This window comes from Bombina bombina, chromosome 1 (genome assembly GCF_027579735.1).
Source record: "Bombina bombina isolate aBomBom1 chromosome 1, aBomBom1.pri, whole genome shotgun sequence".
In the NCBI taxonomy this organism is placed as follows: Eukaryota; Metazoa; Chordata; class Amphibia; order Anura; family Bombinatoridae; genus Bombina; species Bombina bombina.
The window spans coordinates 61,830,144-61,851,797 of NC_069499.1; the positions used below are offsets into that span (position 1 = coordinate 61,830,144).

General features: G+C 42.4%; 1 protein-coding gene across 1 annotated transcript; it reads right to left on the bottom strand.

The window, feature by feature from the left end:
* Positions 1–8,227: 8,227 nt before the first annotated feature.
* On the bottom strand, positions 8,228–21,335 carry EIF5 (eukaryotic translation initiation factor 5). The gene is made up of 12 exons (XM_053697416.1): positions 21,226–21,335; positions 20,844–21,047; positions 15,707–15,986; positions 15,423–15,504; positions 15,088–15,260; positions 12,955–13,066; positions 11,168–11,295; positions 9,878–10,039; positions 9,642–9,803; positions 9,336–9,500; positions 8,998–9,126; positions 8,228–8,614 (listed from the first exon to the last, which is right to left on the bottom strand). Exons 3-12 carry the CDS (start codon positions 15,776–15,778, stop codon positions 8,519–8,521), a joined length of 1,281 nt encoding a protein of 426 aa, XP_053553391.1. The 5' UTR covers positions 15,779–15,986; positions 20,844–21,047; positions 21,226–21,335; the 3' UTR covers positions 8,228–8,518.
* Positions 21,336–21,654: the final 319 nt, after the last annotated feature.

Consider the following 21,654-nt stretch of genomic DNA (forward strand, 5'->3'; position numbering starts at 1 on the left):
ACAGGAGGATCCCCTAGATTTCTAGAGGGGGAAATTTATTCAGTTACAATTGTAAGAGAGCCCTAGATTCATTCCTCCTCTCCTATGGACTCCCCTGGCTGAGAGTCCCTCTCCTACCCCTGTGACCTTCTACCCTTGGGCCAACCTGCCCTTCCGCCTCGTCTTCCTTCTCTCTGCCATTACTACCTCTCTCTCCCTGACCCTTCCACACCCCCCCCCCCTCTTCTCCTCTCCCCCCTCCCTCTTCCCCTTCCATTCTCCCTCCTTCCTCCCTCTTTCCCCCTCCCCCCTTTCATCCCCTCTCCCCTCCTCTCCTACCTCTCTAGTCTTATTCCCCTTCCTCTTCCCTTTCTTTCCCTCCCTTCCCTTCTTTCCCTGGTTCTTTCCTCCCCTCCCGGTGGGTAGTACAGAGATCCCCCTGGCGGGAGAGATGAGGGGAGGTGATTAGATTTGTGTATTGAGAATTGAGAGTTGAGTCTGATTACCTGGACAACCTAAACTATTAATATGATTATTTGACTGTGTTAAATTGTTTATACTGTTAAGTTCATAATGTTATGTATACCCTTTCCTTACCTGTTTAGACAGAGGCCCAGACCTTCATCTGCCCTGACGCAACACAGTACCCACCTAGGAGGGATACTGCCCCGACCACTCCTTTTATAGCCTCTCGACCTCACATCTTTGAACTTGACACACGCCCTTAATTTAATTCCCCCTGGCGAGATGCCAGATTGAATTATATCAGTCTTAGGGACAACCTATGTTGCCCCCTTAAGATTAGATACCGTACTCTAGCAGGGCTGTGGCTTCCCATGTTAGCTCCCCCCCGTATATTTTGAGTTGTGACCTCTTGGTAGAGTGATAGAGGTTACTCACAACGAAAGTGACGAATTAGCACTTTCCCCCCCTAATCCTAACATATTGCAGTTACCCTACTCCCCCTCCCAAGGAAGAGCATTAACGACGGAAATTATAATACCTAGAACGTAAGACTACTGACTTCTGGTCTCTCACCTATTGCATTCTTGCACACGACGGGATACCTTCTTCCCGACCTTGGACCGACCCCTGAGAAATTAACGAGATCCGATACCTGTGTCCGATAGATTCCCTATAGCAGCCCTACAACCCTATCCCCCTCCTCCTGACCTCTTGGGGATGGTAGGCTCGATGCCCCCTAAAATGCTCCCCCTCAAGATTGCAACTCTCAATGCCCAGGGCCTCAACTCCCCTACAAAAAGAAGTCTCCTGCTCCATTATCTCTTCTGGCACAAAATTAACATTGCTTTCTTGCAGGAAACCCACCGGCAGGAAGGCACCGATTTTCTAAGAAATTCATCTTACTTCCCAATTTGTGAAAGAGCCACATACGGAAAAAAAGCGAGGTGTGGTGGTCCTGGTACATAGGGCGGTCAAGTGTGACATAGAATATAGAGAGTCTGACCCTGAGGGAAGATTACTGATCATGGTGTGCCGCCTAAATGGTGTCCTGTGCACCCTGGTCTCGTTATACGCCCCTAATACTAAGCAGATCTCTTTCCTCCGCTCCGCATTCGATCGCATTGAAAAGGTAAAGAGAGGCCATCTGATTGTTGGGGGAGATTTCAACGTAGTTTGGGATCCCTCCCTCGATAAAAGATAACATGACGATTGTACCCAAGATAGAGGCGCCACCTCTTTGTCAGCAGCATGCTTTCAATACAATCTCTATGACATCTGGAGAGGTTTGTCCCCGAATGAAAGAGATTTCACCCACTACTCAAGCCCACAACAACTCTTACTCCCGTATTGATACTATCTTTTGTGATAGTTGGACCCTGGATACCTGTTTCTCCACTCACATCAGAAACTGTCCCTGGTCTGATCACGACTTAGAGGTAGTAACTTGCTCCTTCACTACTTGCCCAGAAAACCGCCCGCTGTGGCGACTCCCGGAATATACTTTATGTCGGACATCGAATCACTGGAGATAGTACGTGTGATGGAGGACTTCTTCACACTCAATGATACGGGTAATACCAGCATAGCGACACTGTGGGCTTCTTTTAAAGCCTACATGAGAGGCTATTTCTTATTTAGGACGGCCCAATCTAGGGACAAAAATAAAGCCCTGTTATCCAAACGCTACGCGGAACTCAGAGAAGCGGAAATAAAGAATAAATCTCATCCCTCCCCCCCAACTCTCACAGCTGGTGGGACAAATACGTGAGGAGATAAATAGGAGGGAAAACAAGAAAGCCCAATATAACCTACTCAGGTTAAAGCAGCTCTTTTACTATAAAGGCAATAAAGCTGAGAGACTACTTGCAAATAAACTCCGTTATCAAACTCAACAGCGGCACATCTCAGCTATTAAAACTGGGGACAACCCAGTCTATGCCCCTAAGAACATAGGTATAGCCTTTGCGAACTATTACCGCTCCCTATACAATTTGGGAATAGTGATGTCACGAATAGTTCGCCGGCGAATAGTTCCCGGCGATCATAGCTTGTTCGCGTTCGCCGCGAACATAGCTTGTTCGATCCGCCTCCTATTCGTCATCATTGAGTAAACTTTGACCCTATATCTCACAGTCTGCAGACACATTTCAGCCAATCAGCAGCAGACACTCCCTCCCAGCTCCTGGACAGCAGCCATTTTAGATTCATTCTGATCCTGCATTCTTAGTGAGAGGAGGGATAGTGTAGCTGCTGATGATTTTATAGGGAAATTCATAGCTAGGCTACTGTATTTAGTGTCCACTACAGTCCAGAAGGACTCATCTTATCTCTGCAGTAAGGATAGCACCTCAAAAAGCCCTTTTTAGGGCTAGATTTTTTTTTTTTTTTTGCCTGTGTAATTTTGACTGTGAAACATCAGTCTGCTAGTGTAATCTAATTGCAGTTGCCTGCCAGCGTGTGCGCCAGGCCCACTTGCTAAGTGCCACCACTCATATCTGTTGTAACAGTAGTGTAAATTTTGTAAAAAAAACAACCTTTTTTGACTGTGAAACATCAGTCTGCTAGTGTAATCTAATTGCAGTTGCCTGCCTGCGTGTGTGCCAGGCCCACTTGCCAACTAGTGCCACCAATCATATTTGTTATAAGAGTAGTGTAAATATTTAAAAAAAAAAAACTTTGACTGTGAAACATCAGTCTGCTAGTGTAATCTAATTGCAGTTGCCAGCGTGTGCCAGGCCCACTTGCCAAGTTAGTGCCACCACTCATATTTGTTGTAACAGTAGTGTAAATATAAATAAAAAAAAAAACTTTGACTGTGAAACATCAGTCGGCTAGTGTAATCTAATTGAAGTTGCCTGCCTGCCAGCGTGTGTGCCAGGCCCACTTGCCAACTAGTGCCACCAATCATATTTGTTATAACAGTAGTGTAAATATTTAAAAAAAAAAAAAAAAAACTTTTTTGACTGTGAAACATCAGTCGGCTAGTGTAATCTAATTGAAGTTGCCTGCCTGCCAGCGTGTGTGCCAGGCCCACTTGCCAACTAGTGCCACCAATCATATTTGTTATAACAGTAGTGTAAATATTTAAAAAAAAAACAAAAAACTTTTTTGACTGTGAAACATCAGTCTGCTAGTGTAATCTTATTGCAGTTGCCTGCCTGCCTGCCTGCCAGCGTGTGTGCCAGGCCCACTTGCTAAGTGCCACCAATCATATTTGTTATAACAGTAGTGTAAATATTTAAAAAAAAAACAAAAACGGTTTTGACTGAAACATCAGTCTGCTAGTGTAATTTAATTGCAGTTGCCTGCCTGCCTGCCAGCATGTGTGCCAGGCCCACTTGCCAAGTTAGTGCCACCACTCAGTCATTTGTTGTAACAGTAGTGTCAATATTTTAAAAAAAACTGACTGTGAAACATCAGTCTGCTAGTGTAATCCAATTGCAGTTGCCTGCCAGCGTGTGTGCCAGGCCCACTTGCCAACTAGTGCCACCACTCATATCTGTTGTAACAGTAGTGTAAATATTAAAAAAAAAAAAAAACTGACTGTGAAACATCAGTCTGCTAGTGTAATCTAATTGCAGTTGTGCAAATGGACTGTTTGCAGTTGTTTGCGGTGCGTTACACAGGGAGTTTGGTCTGTCACTGTGAAGCGGGCATAACCCTTACACTACCTGATCGATACAACATCATACCTGATGTTTTAAAACACGTTATTCGAAACAATTTAGGAATGTTAGGTGATTTATGCCCTTTATGGCTTAATACCAGATTCTGCATCAACTATGTAATTTTCCGTGGGAGTTTTGCCATGGATCCCCCTCCGGCATGCCACAGTCCAGGTGTTAGTCCCCTTGAAACAACTTTTCCATCACTATTGTGGCCAGAAAGAGTCCCTGTTGGTTTTAAAGTTCGCCTGCCTATTGAAGTCAATGGCAGTTTGTCCGGTTCGCGAACCGAAATTTTTAGGTTTGCGACATCACTATTTGGGAACCAACCCTCAAACCCCCACTGCGAGCACTATTGAAATCCAGCAATTCCTGAACTCACTTAATCTACCACGGCTCCCCCCGGAGGCGGAAGCCGAATTTACACTCCCAATCTCTAGTGAGGAGACTCTCTCAGCAGTACGAACTCTTAAGCCCGGGAAAGCACCAGGGCCGGACGGCTTTATTGCTTCGTTCTATAAGACCTATGCCCCCAAATTGATACCAATCCTCAGACGTTTTTTCCACTGAAGTAGGCGATGCGGGATCACTGGCTGAGGAGTTCCTAGAAGCTAGTATCCTTACTATACCTAAGGAAGGTAAAGACCCGACCCGCTGTGAAAGGTACAGGACAATTTTGCTCATTAACATTAAAGTGTACGCCAAGGTTGTGGTTAATAGGCTTACAACTTACCTTCCTTCATTGGCTCACCTAGATCAGGTGGGGTTTGTCTCGGGCCGACAAGGCTGAGATAACACACGCAGACTCCTAAATCTATATACCGAATCGGCCGACATGGACCTTCCACTACTCACCCTGTCTATTGATGCAGAGAAAGCATTTGACAGGGTGAGGTGGGACTATATATTCTTGACCTTGGAAGCGTTTGGCTTGCCGAAGTCACTCTGTGGGGCCATAGGCGCACTCTACTCATTCCCCTCTGCCAGGGGAAGAGGGGTGGGGTTCACCTCTCCGCCTGTACTGATTACAAATGGCACAAGACAGGGATGCCTGCTGTTCCCCATCATTTACGCGCTATCCATTGAACCTCTGGCGGCTGCCATCAGACAACCGAGGGAAATCCAAGGCTTTATAATCCATGATTCAGAACAGAAACTTGCCCTTTACGCGGATGATCTCACTATCTTCTTATCGGATCCGCTGACCTCCTTAGCCCCCCCCCCCCCCCCTATTTGCTCTTCTGGACCTCTTCGGTACTCTGTCTTACTATAAAATTAATGTGTCAAAAACGGAAGCATATTTCATAGGATTCCCGTCTGAGGAACTTCAGATCCTGCAAAGAAACTACCTCTTTAAGTGGTCAACTAAAGGGATTAAGCACCTTGGGGTCTTCCTTTCTCACGATAAGAATACGTGAAAGACCCAGAGTAGCAGCTCATATTCTCCATAAACCAGTGGAGAGAGGAGGGGTTGGCCTTCCAAATGTAAGGCTTTACCATGAGGCAGCAATGATCAACCATGCGTCAGCATGGAGTTCTGGCCTTCCACAGACCAGATGGCACGAACTGGAATAGAAGATCTCCTCTGGATGGCGCCCCACGGCCTCCAGCCACTGGCTTTCCCCAACCTGATTGTGAGGGATTGCAGGAAGGCATGGTTGCACACACGCAACTGTAATAAGATCGCCCCTCATCCATCCCCAATTCACCCTGTCGTGAGCCTTCTCCTAACCATTCCCAACTTCTATATCGGGACTTGGAAAACTACACAATTAGACTATTGACAATGACAATTTACTAAGTCATGAAGATCTGATAGTGAAAAGAGACCTCCCATATAAACTTAATTTCGATCTGATCAGATCCCTATTCCGATCCTGGGGCTTCCTCCCCGAAACAGAGACCTAACTGTATGGGAAATTAGATGGGAAGCCAACCTCCAACTTCATAAACCCTTGTCCTCCCACTACCTCCTAGACGAGGACTCGTCATTCCAGACCGCTCACACTCGGGCTTGGGAACGAGAGTGGGGAGCGGAGTACACACCCCAACAATGGACGCGTGCAATATCTACTACCAGGACCGCCATACACTGCGTGAGGATGTATGAACTCTTCTATAAACTCCTGATAAGGTGGCATCTGGTGCCTGCCAAATTACAGAAGTTCTACCCCACAAGTACTGAGTTTTGCTGGAGGGGGTGTGGAGAGAGGGGAAGCCCTACACATATATGGTGGGATTGCCCTCTCCTTGAAAGTTATTGGTCCATGACAAGACCCCTCTGTACCAGCCTTGGCCTTCCAGATGTCACCCTTCCTTCCATGGGACTGCTACATATTGGCTACCCGTCAATACCTCCCCAAAGTCAGTGTCTATTGACATGCATTCTCCTCTCTACCAAGCTCCTGATAGCCAGGAACTGGAAGAAACCCCAAACTCTGAGATGGAGAAGTGTCCTGGATATGGTTGAATACCTCAGGTCTATTGAGGAGGGGGTATACTTAGCAAAGAAACAATTGGGAACATACAGATTTGGGAGCCCTGGGAGACCTTCATGAAATCCAAATCATTAGCCCCCCCAGACGAGTAGCTTACCATCTGACCTGTAGGACCCCGGGAAGAGAGGTGACTTTACCAAGCCACCCAGGAGCTGAGCTTTTTCCTGACCCCCCCCCTTACTCTTCACCTTTTGGGATCAGCGATGGAGATACTTAAATACACATAAACTTCCTTCTGCCCTTCCTTCCATACACGTTAATATGGAGATACTTGGAACAAACTCTGAAGTTAGTATGTTGAATTACTTTCTTGTATCCCTCAAAGGGAAATATATGTTAAGTATGTTCCCCTATCCCCTCCCTTTTAGGAACCATACCTGTTATACCCGAGTATAAGGTTGAAATGTTGTCATAATTGCATCTATTCCCGACCGAACTCTGTAACCCCCTTGGTCGGGTCTGGTGCTCCACATTGCATTTACCAGATTTTTCACAAAATAAAAATTTTGAAAATAAAAGAACTGAAATAAGGGGGCAGTCTGCTGAGGCTTAGATACAAGGTAATTACAGAGGTAAAACATGTATAATTATAACTGTTGGTTATGCAAAACTGGGGAATTGGTAATTAAGGGATTATCTTTTAAAACAACAAAAATTCTGGTGTTGACTGTCCCTTTAAACTAGTTAATTACTATACTCCCTATAGGATTAATAAGTGGAACAAAAATGATCAAAGTGCTTTAAAAGGCTGATAAGGCAGAAATCGTACATTGTATGTGGGCTTGTCCCATAATTAAGCAGTTTTGGAATAAAGTAAGCTGTTGGTTAAATATACATTTTTTTTTATACTAAATTATATATTACTTGCTTCCATATTATTTTCTTATTTAGCGATCGGCCTAATATTGGTGAGCAAACTGATACATGAAAATATTGTCCACACGGAACATATTACTTAAGATGGAAAGTCTGATGCTCCCAGCATTGTTGAATTAGTCAAGATTAATTTACAAACGACAACAGATGCACAACAAACTATTTTCTGAAGTGCATCAGACATTTTCCAAATTGAAAAGCAGCTTATCCTGGCCATTAGTGGTCCAGCTTCAGTTTGTAGCCCCATTAATGAAGTCCATAACCTGCTTATTTACTTGTATTGGAAGGTTTTCTTCCTTGGCATTGGATGTCCTCCAGTAGAACAGTTGTACAGGACCAATTATTAAGATCTGTATGCATACAACCTATTATAGCTGCCATGTTCTACTGTTATCTACTCAGTGTACACCAATCATACTGATACATCATAGAACCCCTTCATGATCTTATCTACCCATTGTGATTTTAAATTAATAGTCCCTGTTTTTGTTACGTTTTATGTTATTTATTGCCTTTGGCATATTTGGCTCTTATCCCTCCTAATTGGGTTGTTTTGACTTTGGGTGCTATATGTATTTTTGAGAGGCTTCTTCATCCACTTGATTTTATAATAAAGTTGGTTAAAAAAAAAAAAGTAATTTAAAATGCTTAATGATGTAAAATAAAATGATTAATGTTGCATTATAAACCCACTATGCAGTTTACCTTCTTTTTTTGTATTTGCTTAGTAACCGATATCAAAACTGCTGTGACCAAAACAAAAGCTTTTATTCACAAATGTAGAAATGTGCATCAAACACTACAATTTAAAAATGAATTCACGTGCTATAAATAGACAAAACTAAATATTTCCATGTCTGAATGCACTTTTAATAGATTAAGCTTTGTTACTAGACCAAAAAAAATCACAGTAGAAAGAAACATTTAAGCATACAAAAAGTGTAGCATGATGTTGAGCTAATACAGCTTAATCATACATGTTGCACTTCAGGCATAAAATGCAGAAGCAAAAACCGATCCACTGCTTTAACCACTTTAAATTGCATCAATATCAATGTCATCATCTTTGTCGACAGGTGTTGCTTTTATAGTCTCAACTTTAGGAATGTTCCCAGACCTTGAATATACAACCTGCCAAGAGGGAGAAAAAAACAAAACAAAACTATTAATCTTTCTTAAAATCTTGAGAATTAAATAAAAACACTACTCATATGCACATATGGGGTTTCATTTATTAAGCTGCATTTGGAGCTGGTTCATATAAGTGAGCCTGCTGCCACATATCTAAGAAGCAGAAACCGCTTCTTTCCTCTCCGCCACACCAGAGGTAGCAAAATCAAGCACCCACAAACGGACAAGGGATGATTGACAGTCCCAACTCTAGCACAATTGGTTAAATCTCACTGAGTGATGCAACATCACAAGTGGCAATTGCAAGTGGACAGGTTCACTACTTGCTAATCTGTCTGCAGGGATAGTAAATCTAGCCCTTAATGTCCCATTGGTAAACTTACCTCAATATCTTCTTCCTCCTCCTCCTCACCAGAAGACTCCTCTTCTGCTTCTTTCAGCCATTTAATAAAGGGCTCCGCCTTAACGCGTATATCTTTGGCAAGCTCTTTAGAGACATACTTTTTTGAAGGCTATAATGTAAATATATAAGAATGCTCAATAAATATTGAAAACAGTACATTTTGCAGAAAAAAACAAGGTTTCAGAAATACTAAAAAAAAAAGTGTAAGAATGCATTCCATAAACTTTTGAGGTTTACACTATTGCACAACACTGATACACTGTACTAGAAAAAAAGTAATCCTCAAGGGTGGGGGGCATGGCAATGTACAAAACTAACCTTTTCAGCCCAGCTGAGAATCACCTCCTCCTCTAGCAAGTCTGCATCATACATGTCCTTTAATGTGTGTGGAATTTTTGAAAGGAGGTGTGCCTGGTGTATATCTACAACGCACTCAAAGCCATGGAGAAGGTACTTCTGCGCCTTTTTGTTATTATGGCAGAACTAAATGGAGGAAAAAAAAAAGTTTAAGAAACCATATACAAAGCGTAAAAATGCACACCATCCTACAAGTTTTAACTAAGGTACTAAAAGATAATCTGTAGGTAGACCAGAAGGTAAAATTAACACCCTACACCCACTTACACGGAGGAAGTGCCGTCTATATTTCTTCAGCTGATCTCTAATCTTGTCATCAAAGAGAACTTCAGTTAAGACCAAAGGTCCCATAGCCTTAACATCAAGTCTTTCAGCTTCTGCCAATATCTCTTTGTCAGAGCTGTCAATAACACCTTCTTCCTTCCTTTTCTGTGAAAGCACAACACTTGTTATCTAATGTAATCAATAATTCTGGAGTTGAAGAAGTTTGCAAACATACATACCTTGACAAAGTTAAATAATATGTTCACTCTATCCTCAATAGGCTTCTCCAGATCTTCACTAAGAGTAAGATTCTTCGCATGATTGCTTATTTCTTCCATTCTGAGTCTCTGAGCTTCTGCGGTTGTGTCTTCACCCCAGTCTTCATCATCATCCTCTTCATCCTAAAGCATATTAGGAGGTGTGATTCACAAAAGCAATCTTACAACTCCAAACACCACAAGAGTCTCAAAGAACACTTAAAGGGCCAGTAAACCTAAAAAAATAATGTTACATAATTCTGCACATAGTGCAGAATTATATAACATTGCATAAAGCCAACGCTAATATAATCTAATATTGCCTGTGAATTTTTATAAAAAAAAACACAAACTCAGACCCGCTCTGTGCTCTTCTTAGCGGGTCTGTTTTTATCACAGAGCGCATCTGGCCAGCGTCTAGTCACAGCCCAGGCCGACCGCACCATTACACAGTGCAGCTCGCTCCCGCTGTCAGACAGCAGGAGCGAGCTGCACTGAGTGTAATGGCGCAGTCGGGCCGGGCTTTGACTAGACAGCTGGCCAGATGCACTCTGATAAAAACAGACCCGCTAAGAAGAGCACAGAGAGCGGGTCTGAAAATGTCTTTTTATAAAAATTCACAGGCAATATTAGATTGCATAAAGCCAACGCTAATATGTTATATAATTCTGCAGTATGTGCAGAATTATATAACATTGTTTAGGTTTACCGGCCCTTTAAAGGAACAATCTAGTCAAAATTAAAATTTCATGATTCAGATAGGCTATGTGATTCTAAGCAACTTTCTAATTTGTTTAATTGTCAAATTTGCATTGTTCTCTTGGTATTCTTTGTTAAATGCTAAACCTAGGTAGGCTCATTGGCTGATTTTAAGCCCTTGAAGGCCGACTCTTATTTCATCGCATTTTGAGATCTTTTCACAGCTAGACAGTGCCAGTTCAAGTATGCCATAATTGAGTTATTTACGAGTCACTGATTGGCTAAAAAACAACAACTTGGAAATGGGTAATAAATTAATTAGCTATCTTTTTAAACAATATAAATTTTCAAGTAGATTGTCCCTTTTTAGAGATGATTCCCCTATCATTGCATTCAATGCAAATATGGATTGATTCTGGTGGGTTGAGTCTAAGCATTGGAATTTTTTTTTTAATTTGTTCTAACATTCAGACTGCTATCTTAATCCATTTGAAGAATGCAGAAAACGTAAATTACAAGGCATTTCTCCTTTTAAAAGTTGCTGGATCCAGGAAAGTAGTTACTTAAACGCACCTCACGTGGAGGACTAAGCTCGTTCAGAACTGGAGAGCCATTGTTTGATACAGAGCCATTCTCCTTTTCTTTCCCCTTTCTATTTTTCTTTTCCTTATCCTTTTTCCCTGTATTGCTGTCTGTATTCTCTGGAGAGAGAAAAACAAAGTTGTTATAAAATGCTTAAGAAACTAAAATCGGATGTCCAAGTCAGTGTAACAGACTGTCTCACAATGAGACAACTGTAGATAGGGCTAGATTTTTATTTAGCAAGCATAAATTGGGACAGAAGATTTTTGTAACTGCCACAGAGTGTTGCTTGCGTGAGATGCCACAGTGAACATTTTACATATTCATTTACCTCAAATAAACACGGTCTCATGACTCATGCTATTTAAAAGTTATTGCAAATCAAGAAACTGCACTTAAACCACCCCAAAAAAACAAACATTAACACAGAATTGCATAACCAAGAAATGCATAATAAAAATAGTACTTTTTTTCCTGACAAATTTTAGATCAACCCCCCCCCCGCATCATGTTACAGCCATCGGCCAATCACAAAACACATTCTGTGAATTCTTGCACATGCTCAGTAAAAGTTAGGCCTCAGAAATTGTGCACACTTAAGATAATGTAAGTGAATTGGAAAAATTTAGAGCATGGAATTTTAAGGTGACTATTGTTCCTTTTAAGGGACAGTCTAGTTAAATGTAAACTTTCATGATTCAGATAGGTCATGCAATTCTAAACAACTTTCCAATTTACTTTATTATCAAATGTGATTTGTTCTCTTGGTATTCTTTGTTGAAAGCTAAACCTAGGTAGGCTCATATGCTAATTTCTAAGCCCTTGAATGCCACCTTATCTCAGGGCATTGTGAGTTTTCACAGCTAGAGGACGTTAGTTCATGTGTGCCATAGATAGCATTGTGCTCACGCACATGTTACCTAGGAGCCAGCACTGACAAACCTATAGAGCAGAAGCAGTTCTACATCTTTCTGCAGGTGGCAATACGATTAAAGGGACACTAATGTCAAAATGATAACTCATGATTCAGAGAGGCAATTAAAAACTTACCAATTCACACTCATTAACTAAATTTGCACAATCTTTATACGCACACGGAGGCATCAAACCCTACTGAGCATGTGCAAAATTCACAATAGGTATATGCATTTTGTGTATAGCGGATGGCGGCCACAGTGCAGTGGAAGGAAAATAAAGATAACTGAAATTTGTAGGGAAAAAAAAAAAAAAGTGAAAATCAAACTGCTTTTGCCATTGTCTATTATACAGTTATTGATAATGCTATTCTAGCGTGTTTAGTGGTAATTTAACTTGGGTCACCTAACTTTCCTTAAAGGGAAACTAAACCCAATTTTTTTCTTTAATGACTCAGATAGAACATGCAATTTTCAAACAACTTTCTAATTAACTCTTATAATTTTTTATTTGTTCTCTTGCTGTCTTTATTTAAAAATCAGGAATGTAAAGCTTAAGAGCCAGCCCATTTTTGGTTGAGAACCTGGGTTATGCTTGCTTATTCGTTTGCAAACTGTATCCACCAATAAGCAAGCGCTATCCATGGTGCTGAACCTAAAATGGGCTGGCTCCTAAGCTTTAAATTCCTACTTTAATATACATATATGCATTTGTGATTGGCTGACGGCTGTCACATAAGAGGGGGAGTGGAAATAGAAAAAAAATCTACTACTTATTTTAAGTTCAGCCTATGTGCTATTTCATTGTTTTTATCATGCATTTGTTGATTATGCAAATCTATTTAAGATCTTAGCCAAACTTACCTGGTGGGTTCTTGAGAATGAATGTACAGAGCTTATGGTGTGTGTCAAGCATGCCTCGATAGCCACAGGCTTTACACGAATTGCCTATTGTTTGTTTCTTGGGATTGACATGCTGCAAGATCAAAACAAAGTTTCATTTAAAAACATAATTCACCAATCACACACACTAATCTGCACTATGATTAATATGGATTGATCCAGTGGGGGAACCTCAGGATAGAAACAGGGTTTCCAACGTAAGGCCCCAGTAAGCTAAACTCTTCAGAACTTTATCATCCTTACGTTTCTACTTCACTCCCATCTACCTCTATTTGTTTCTGTAAGATGTACAAGGCTAAATGAAAATGCTTACACGTGAGAAGGAAGGACAGTTAACTCAAGTCTGTTTATTTACTGCCTAGGTTTCTATGCACATTTTGGAGCACTTCACTTCTATTCTGGATCACTAACAGAAGCCTATAGCCAATTTCCCATGCCAACTAGCCACTCAAGCCTTGAATAAGTCACACAATATTAACGACTTAAGTACGAATGGCTGATCAGATACACACACACGTGAAAACCGCCTTAAAGTGAAACAAGGCAGTTTTAGATTTATTTTCACTTGCCAGTGTGTTTAAAAACGTGAAAACATGTTTGAACTAACATATATTAGGGGGGCAATAGTGCTACGTTTAGTTTAACACTAGCACAGCAAGTATTCAATTAGTATTCAATAAATACTGTACCTGTAAAATAGTGACAATTACTGTAGTAAAACTTGCCAGACTATAACACTGAGACACAGATTGTGCAGTAATGCTGTAAAAAGGGTGAATTGCGCATAGCAAAATGGTGCCAGCTGTAAAGTGAGGTATACCTGTGTGTATATATATATATATATATATATATATATATATGTGTGTATGTGTATGTGTGTACTGCGGAATCTGTTGGCGCTCTACAAATAACCGATTGTATGTATGTATGTATGTATGTATGTATGTGTATATATATATATATATATATATATATATATATATATATATATATATATATATATATATATATATATATATATATATATATATATACACACACACATATATGTTAAGAAAAAAAAAATTACACGCTCAGGTGAAACCGCAGGGCTAACAACTGCAGTTACGGATCAACTGCATTGTTTAAGACTAGAAACAATATACTGCTATGTTCACGAACCACAAAGCACTGCTGGCCCCAAGTGGAAATCGGCTGTAAGACTAGTGCAGCTGATCGGATCAGTAGAAGTTCCCACCCTGGACCCCCAGTGCTCTGCAGGTCCCAAGCAATGTGTTTAAAGGGCCATTAAACTGCTGGGTACAACTACAGTAGTATGGTTACTGCCCTGCTATTTTTTCCCCCTTCAATACGTGCAGCTCTTTAAAGCTGTACTTAAAGTTACATCAAACCCACATTTTTTTCTCTCATTCAGATAGAGAATACAACTTTAAATACATTTCTAATTTACTTATATTATCTATTTCATTCTCTTGGTATCTTTTGTTGAAGGAGCAGCAATGCACTACTTGTTTCTAACTAAACACATGGGTGAGCCAATCACACACACACACACACACACACTACCAATCAACAGCTAGAACCTTGGTTTTCTGCTGCTTATGAAATTGCCTAGATAAACCTTTCAGCAAATTTCGGGTTTCATGTCCCTTTAACTCCCAGAAGCTAGTTGGTAAAGCCCTGCATTTTATACTGGGTGCGTTATCTTGTAGCACACATACTATTGCATCATGTGATAGCAGTACACTTTCACAGATCTGCTTTTTGACAGCTGTAACCTTTCACTTCAGCTCACAAAGAGTAGAAATTTAAGTTTTTGCAGTTTTTTGCACAGTTATAAGTACAAGCGCTGCATACTTTTAAAAGGGGTTGAAAAAAAAAAAGAGAATGACTGAAGATAGCTACAGGGAGGAGGAAAAATAGCATGGCGAGTAGTAACCATACTATTGTAGTTGTATTCAGCAGTTTAAATGTCCCTTTAACCCCTTCTTCAGGGTTGGCATTAAACGGCTGCTGGTCTAAAAATGACATGTGCTAACAAATTAGGACATGTAATTTAACAACTATATTGGCCTTTTGAGCAATTATGCTTACCAGATCTGTTTCAGGATTATCACACTCAGGACATAGAACAAACTTTTTAATGAATCCATCCAACATGTCTTGCAGCTTGTTTGCCTCATGAGATCCATTGACAATGTAACGGTCATTCTTAACATCAAACTGGGTCTGTGCTCCCAGCTCACAACCAAAAAATTTGGTGGGATCTAGAGGGGGAAAAAAAAAAAGTTTACATGCACTTATGGCATTTCATAGTAGAGATAATATTGACCACAGAGCAGCTTACAAGAACATTTAAGTTGCAGATCAGGAGTGCATATATACAATTGCTGACAGCTGTTCTGACTAACTTAGAAAGTAACACTTACATGTTGGAGGCCGATTAAGCGCCTTTGCAACGTCAACCATGTTGACTATTACTGTCTTTATTCCATTGCCTTTGCCCTCTACCTGTAATGGGGAGAGAAAAACAAAACAAAAACACAATGTATAAGTTTTTAATGTTCTATTTTAGTTACATAATACATACATAATCCACCAGCAACAATCTCATACAATAAAGAAAAAGTTTAGCAAAGATCAGATCAAGACTAAATCAGTTATTTATTACAGCCGTAAGTATAGAAAATAGTCATAAAAAAAAAAAAGTTACCTTGGCAATCAAACGGGGCATTTTGTACCGATAGAACTGATCGGAAACACTGCGGTTGACATTGACAGACATTTTGTTTTATTTGTAGCTCTTTCAATACAAGGAAAAGAACTTTGAATGCAACTTTTTGGTATCTTCTGTCTGGAGAAGACTGGATGACATAAACGACTGCAAGAGTTCTCGGTCTCTGACATGAAAATAATTTCGCCACCGAGGCTGTGAGCTTCTTGCTTGTATGCTATGTTTCCCCAATAAAGGTACCAATGGCTGCGCAACAGCTCTAAGGAAAAAAAAAAAAAAAAAGTTACCACCATTACATAACAAGTAACACCTAATTCAACTGGTTTAAAACTAAAAAAAAAAAAAAAGCAGAAATTGACAATCATAAAATTATGGGGCAGATTACATTAGTCAAATGGCTCTTGCATATGGGTTTAAAGAAAAGGGAGGGGAAATTAGAATCCATTAACAAAATTCAAGAAGCACTAATTTTGTTGAGTTATCAAGCCGTATTCATAAGGTCCTTGATTAGGACACCTGGATTTTCAAAGTCTTCGGTTGATAGTACCACTGATATAGTAAGGCAGAGGTTAAAAAGACTGAAATAGTTGCTTGGCTAAACTTTAAATTGAAAGTCTCATTAGAACAATATGCCAAATCACATATTTGGTATCTTTAGTTGCATGGGGTAAGTTTATGAAACTTTAATATAAAAAAAGTATTTAGCTTATTCTAGTTATAAAGGGCTGCAATAAAAATGATACTCAGACAAACAGGGGGGAATCATCCCTTCTATAGCCTTTATCAGACTCAAATTTTAAATTAATTGACCTTTTCATGTAAGGAGCCAACTCCCCTGCTATTTATATAACTTGCTAGACGCTGCTATACCGTATCCTAGGCTTTAAAGAATGTTCTTATTTCATATCCCAGACAGAGCAAGTTGCTCTAGCGACTATTTCATAGCTCACATGGTTTAGTCTCTTAAAAGCAACATTAAACACTAATACACATTTAAATAAAGTCATCCTCTGCCTGCCGTTAGTCATGGGTGGCAACAATACCTGCACCTGGATAAGCACTTGTACAAACCGAATCCGTTTTTTTTGTTTAATTGGGAGCAGCAAGGTTTACAACTAGGAGACTCAAAATCCTTGGCATGCAAACAGGAACAGAAGTAAAAAAAAAATTGAAATGTGGTAAGTTAAAAAGCAAACCGGGCACAGCCATGGCACCATAAAAACACACTTAGAAGCAGGTACAGTGAGAGCCTAAGCCCCCCGCATCAGAAGAGTTTCGTGCCGCTAGGGCACTTGCTCACTAATGGTTTACAACTACCCACTAGCACTCTCTAGGGATTAAGAAATATTTGGGAAATACTAAAACAAATTCAGACTAAAAAATTATTTTTTTGCAGAGTTTCAAACAAACATCTTTATATGCAGAAACAAATTTAAAAAAAAAAAAGTTTACCACTGTAGTTTTAGAACATAAGCAATACTCCTCAGCAGGTCACTGTTTTGCAGAGCAGTTGTTAAGACGTTGCTGTAAGCAAGTAAGGCTGAAGTGCAATTGAAAGGAGGGAGAAACCAACGTATACATGCTAGTAGTCTCTCTGTGGCCAGGCTTAGTAACATATCCATAAGCAAATGAATGCACTATAGGAAATGTGTTAAACATTAAAAATTGAATTTTCTTAGTTTACTAAACTTTTAAACTTCTCTCCAATTTAATTTTCAAGATTGCTTTGTTCTTTTGATGCATTGTTGAAGTTAACCTAGGTAGCCACCGCAACTACTAGGGGCTATCAGGTGATTGGTGACTACATGCACACCTGGTCACTGGCTCAGTTCACATTAACTACCTAGGTAAACTAAGCATACTCAATAGAGCCAAACAAATCTCTTAAAAAAGGGACAGCACGGGCAAAAGTACACAGGCTATGAAGAATTATTTTAAAAAACAAACTTTTCCATATGTGACTGATTTGTGTTCTTGAAGGGTAAACCTGATAGGCACACTTAAGTTAAGCATAAATACGTCCCTCTATAGTAACAGCATAAGCCTAGCAACTGTACTCCAACATACTATACAAAAGTTTGTCGGGATATTAATTGCATTTTGACTTTATGGCCCCTTTTACTGCTGATGACTCCATGCATATTTTAGCCCTCACTAGGTGCATGGTGAGTGGATGCCAAGCATGCTCTGTACGGTTTCACTAGTTGTATGGCGAGTTGGTGCCAAGCATGCTCTGTACGGTTTCACTAGTTGTATGGCGAGTTGGTGCCAAGCATGCTCTGTACGGTTTCACTAGTTGTATGGCGAGTGGGTGCCAAGCATGCTCTGTACGGTGTCACTAGTTGCATGGCGAGTGGGTGCCAAGCATGCTCTGTACGGTGTCACTAGTTGCATGGTGAGTGGGTGCCAAGCATGCTCTGTACGGTGTCACTAGTTGCATGGTGAGTGGGTGCCAGGCATGCTCTGTACGGTTTCACTAGTTGTATGGCGAGTTGGTGCCAAGCATGCTCTGTACGGTTTCACTAGTTGTATGGCGAGTGGGTGCCAAGCATGCTCTGTACGGTGTCACTAGTTGCATGGCGAGTGGGTGCCAAGCATGCTCTGTACGGTGTCACTAGTTGCATGGTGAGTGGGTGCCAAGCATGCTCTGTACGGTGTCACTAGTTGCATGGTGAGTGGGTGCCAGGCATGCTCTGTACGGTGTCACTAGTTGCATGGTGAGTGGGTGCCAAGCATGCTCTGTATGGTGTCACTAGTTGCATGGTGAGTGGGTGCCAAGCATGCTCTGTACGGTGTCACTAGTTGCATGGTGAGTGGGTGCCAAGCATGCTCTGTACGGTGTCACTAGTTGCATGGTGAGTGGGTGCCAAGCATGCTCTGTACGGTGTCACTAGTTGCATGGTGAGTGGGTGCCAAGCATGCTCTGTACGGTGTCACTAGTTGCATGGTGAGTGGGTGCCAAGCATGCTCTGTACGGTGTCACTAGTTGCATGGTGAGTGGGTGCCAAGCATGCTCTGTACGGTGTCACTAGTTGCATGGTGAGTGGGTGCCAAGCATGCTCTGTACGGTGTCACTAGTTGCATGGTGAGTGGGTGCCAAGCATGCTCTGTACGGTGTCACTAGTTGCATGGTGAGTGGGTGCCAAGCATGCTCTGTACGGTGTCACTAGTTGCATGGTGAGTGGGTGCCAAGCATGCTCTGTACGGTGTCACTAGTTGCATGGTGAGTGGGTGCCAAGCATGCTCTGTACGGTGTCACTAGTTGCATGGTGAGTGGGTGCCAAGCATGCTCTGTACGGTGTCACTAGTTGCATGGTGAGTGGGTGCCAAGCATGCTCTGTACGGTGTCACTAGTTACATGGTGAGTGGGTGCCAGGCATGCTCTGTACGGTGTCACTAGTTGCATGGTGAGTGGGTGCCAGGCATGCTCTGTACGGTGTCACTAGTTGCATGGTGAGTGGGTGCCAAGCATGCTCTGTACGGTGTCACTAGTTGCATGGTGAGTGGGTGCCAAGCATGGTCTGTACGGTGTCACTAGTTGCATGGTGAGTGGGTGCCAAGCATGCTCTGTACGGTGTCACTAGTTGCATGGTGAGTGGGTGCCAAGCATGCTCTGTACGGTGTCACTAGTTGCATGGTGAGTGGGTGCCAAGCATGGTCTGTACGGTGTCACTAGTTGCATGGTGAGTGGGTGCCAAGCATGGTCTGTACGGTGTCACTAGTTGCATGGTGAGTGGGTGCCAAGCATGCTCTGTACGGTGTCACTAGTTGCATGGTGAGTGGGTGCCAGGCATGCTCTGTACGGTGTCACTAGTTGCATGGTGAGTGGGTGCCAGGCATGCTCTGTACGGTGTCACTAGTTGCATGGTGAGTGGGTGCCAGGCATGCTCTGTACGGTGTCACTAGTTACATGGTGAGTGGGTGCCAGGCATGCTCTGTACGGTGTCACTAGTTGCATGGTGAGTGGGTGCCAAGCATGCTCTGTACGGTGTCACTAGTTGCATGGTGAGTGGGTGCCAAGCATGCTCTGTACGGTGTCACTAGTTGCATGGTGAGTGGGTGCCAAGCATGCTCTGTACGGTGTCACTAGTTGCATGGTGAGTGGGTGCCAAGCATGGTCTGTACGGTGTCACTAGTTGCATGGTGAGTGGGTGCCAAGCATGCTCTGTACGGTGTCACTAGTTGCATGGTGAGTGGGTGCCAAGCATGCTCTGTACGGTGTCACTAGTTGCATGGTGAGTGGGTGCCAAGCATGGTCTGTACGGTGTCACTAGTTGCATGGTGAGTGGGTGCCAAGCATGGTCTGTACGGTGTCACTAGTTGCATGGTGAGTGGGTGCCAAGCATGCTCTGTACGGTGTCACTAGTTGCATGGTGAGTGGGTGCCAAGCATGCTCTGTACGGTGTCACTAGTTGCATGGTGAGTGGGTGCCAAGCATGCTCTGTACGGTGTCACTAGTTGCATGGTGAGTGGGTGCCAGGCATGCTCTGTACGGTGTCACTAGTTGCATGGTGAGTGGGTGCCAAGCATGCTCTGTACGGTGTCACTAGTTGCATGGTGAGTGGGTGCCAGGCATGCTCTGTACGGTGTCACTAGTTGCATGGTGAGTGGGTGCCAAGCATGCTCTGTATGGTGTCACTAGTTGCATGGTGAGTGGGTGCCAAGCATGCTCTGTACAGTTTCACAAACAGGAACAGCAGTTAGTGCAGGATCAGCAATAAACAACTCATTTACAGCGGACTGGGCGCGTTCTGAGAAGCTGATGACTCAGAACTGCAGCACTGAGTCAGCTCTAGCCGCTCATGCGCACTCCCAATCCCCCCCCCCCTCCACCACCGTGCGAGGCTCATTACCTACACAACCACCCACGGAAACCATTCAGGGACACAATCCCAAGACACCCACACAACCTTATATTACGTGTGCCGTGCACACGCGTAGCCGAGAGAACGCGCAGGCCCAACTCCTAAGTGCGTCACAGCTTCAGTCACGAGGCTTGTCCGCCATTTTGGCTGATTCCCCAGCGTGCTTGTATTAACCCTTAAGCGGCCAGAGCGCGCACATACGCAAAATAAAATGCAATTATAGGAAATGTGTTAACCATTAAAATGCTCACCGTTTTCGTCCAATAAAGACATAAACACAACGCTGCTCGCCCTGGACTGCGATGAACTGTGGGCTTGATGAAGACGTCCAAAAACCGTATACTCCGTGAGGATTAGGCACAGCGCGACGCTGGCCAAGAACTGAACGCGGCGAAGGTTAATTGGGATATAAAGACCCTTTCAATCAAGTGGGAGACACCCTTCAGCAGGGAAATCTGAGGGGGAAACAGGAGACATAATTACATGATTGGCGCGAAGGTAACATGGTTTATTAGCGTGAAGTAAAGTTTGTTAATCATATAATTACATTTAATAAACATGGCTTATCAATTAAAGAAAGCTGATTCGAATTAAATTGTTTAATAAAAGTACCATAGTGACTAAGGGACTCACCTCAAGAACCTTCTAGTTCTCTCTAGCACTGAGGCGCTCTGAGAGAAGCCCCTCAGCCTGCCTACCTCTGGGTGGAAACCGCCTCCCGAACTTTCTACTGTCATTGGCTAGACTCACAGCTCATCTGATCTCCTATTGGATAAAAGCCACCGCCAATAAAAATCTCCCACCCGCACCCAATAGTTTGGACGCAAATAGCAACGGGGCGGGTTCTCGCGATACTGTCGATAAGGATAGCGTTTTAATCACGAGGGAGACGGGGACTCGCTTATGGAGGGCAGTGAGGGCGGTTACTGTACAAACACTCGTGACGCTGCTCAGGCTGATGCCTCGTTGTGTTAGCGAGTCCCCTGACCTTGCTATAATACATTCATTTATCTGCGACGGGCTTTCATTTTATTAGACGAGGTGCGGTCTTCTCCCCGCAGC

What these genes read in the sequence shown, in the direction of transcription:
- EIF5 (XM_053697416.1), bottom strand. Translation starts at nt 15,778, where the DNA reads ATGTCTGTCAATGTCAACCGCAGTGTTTCCGATCAGTTCTATCGGTAC. An exon ending in AGCTTAGTCCTCCACGTGAG is followed by an intron (nt 10,040 to 11,167) that starts GTGCGTTTAAGT and finishes AATATGCTTTAG; the next exon opens with GATGAAGAGGATGATGATGA. An exon ending in TTCTCAGCTGGGCTGAAAAG is followed by an intron (nt 9,127 to 9,335) that starts GTTAGTTTTGTA and finishes TTTACATTATAG; the next exon opens with CCTTCAAAAAAGTATGTCTC.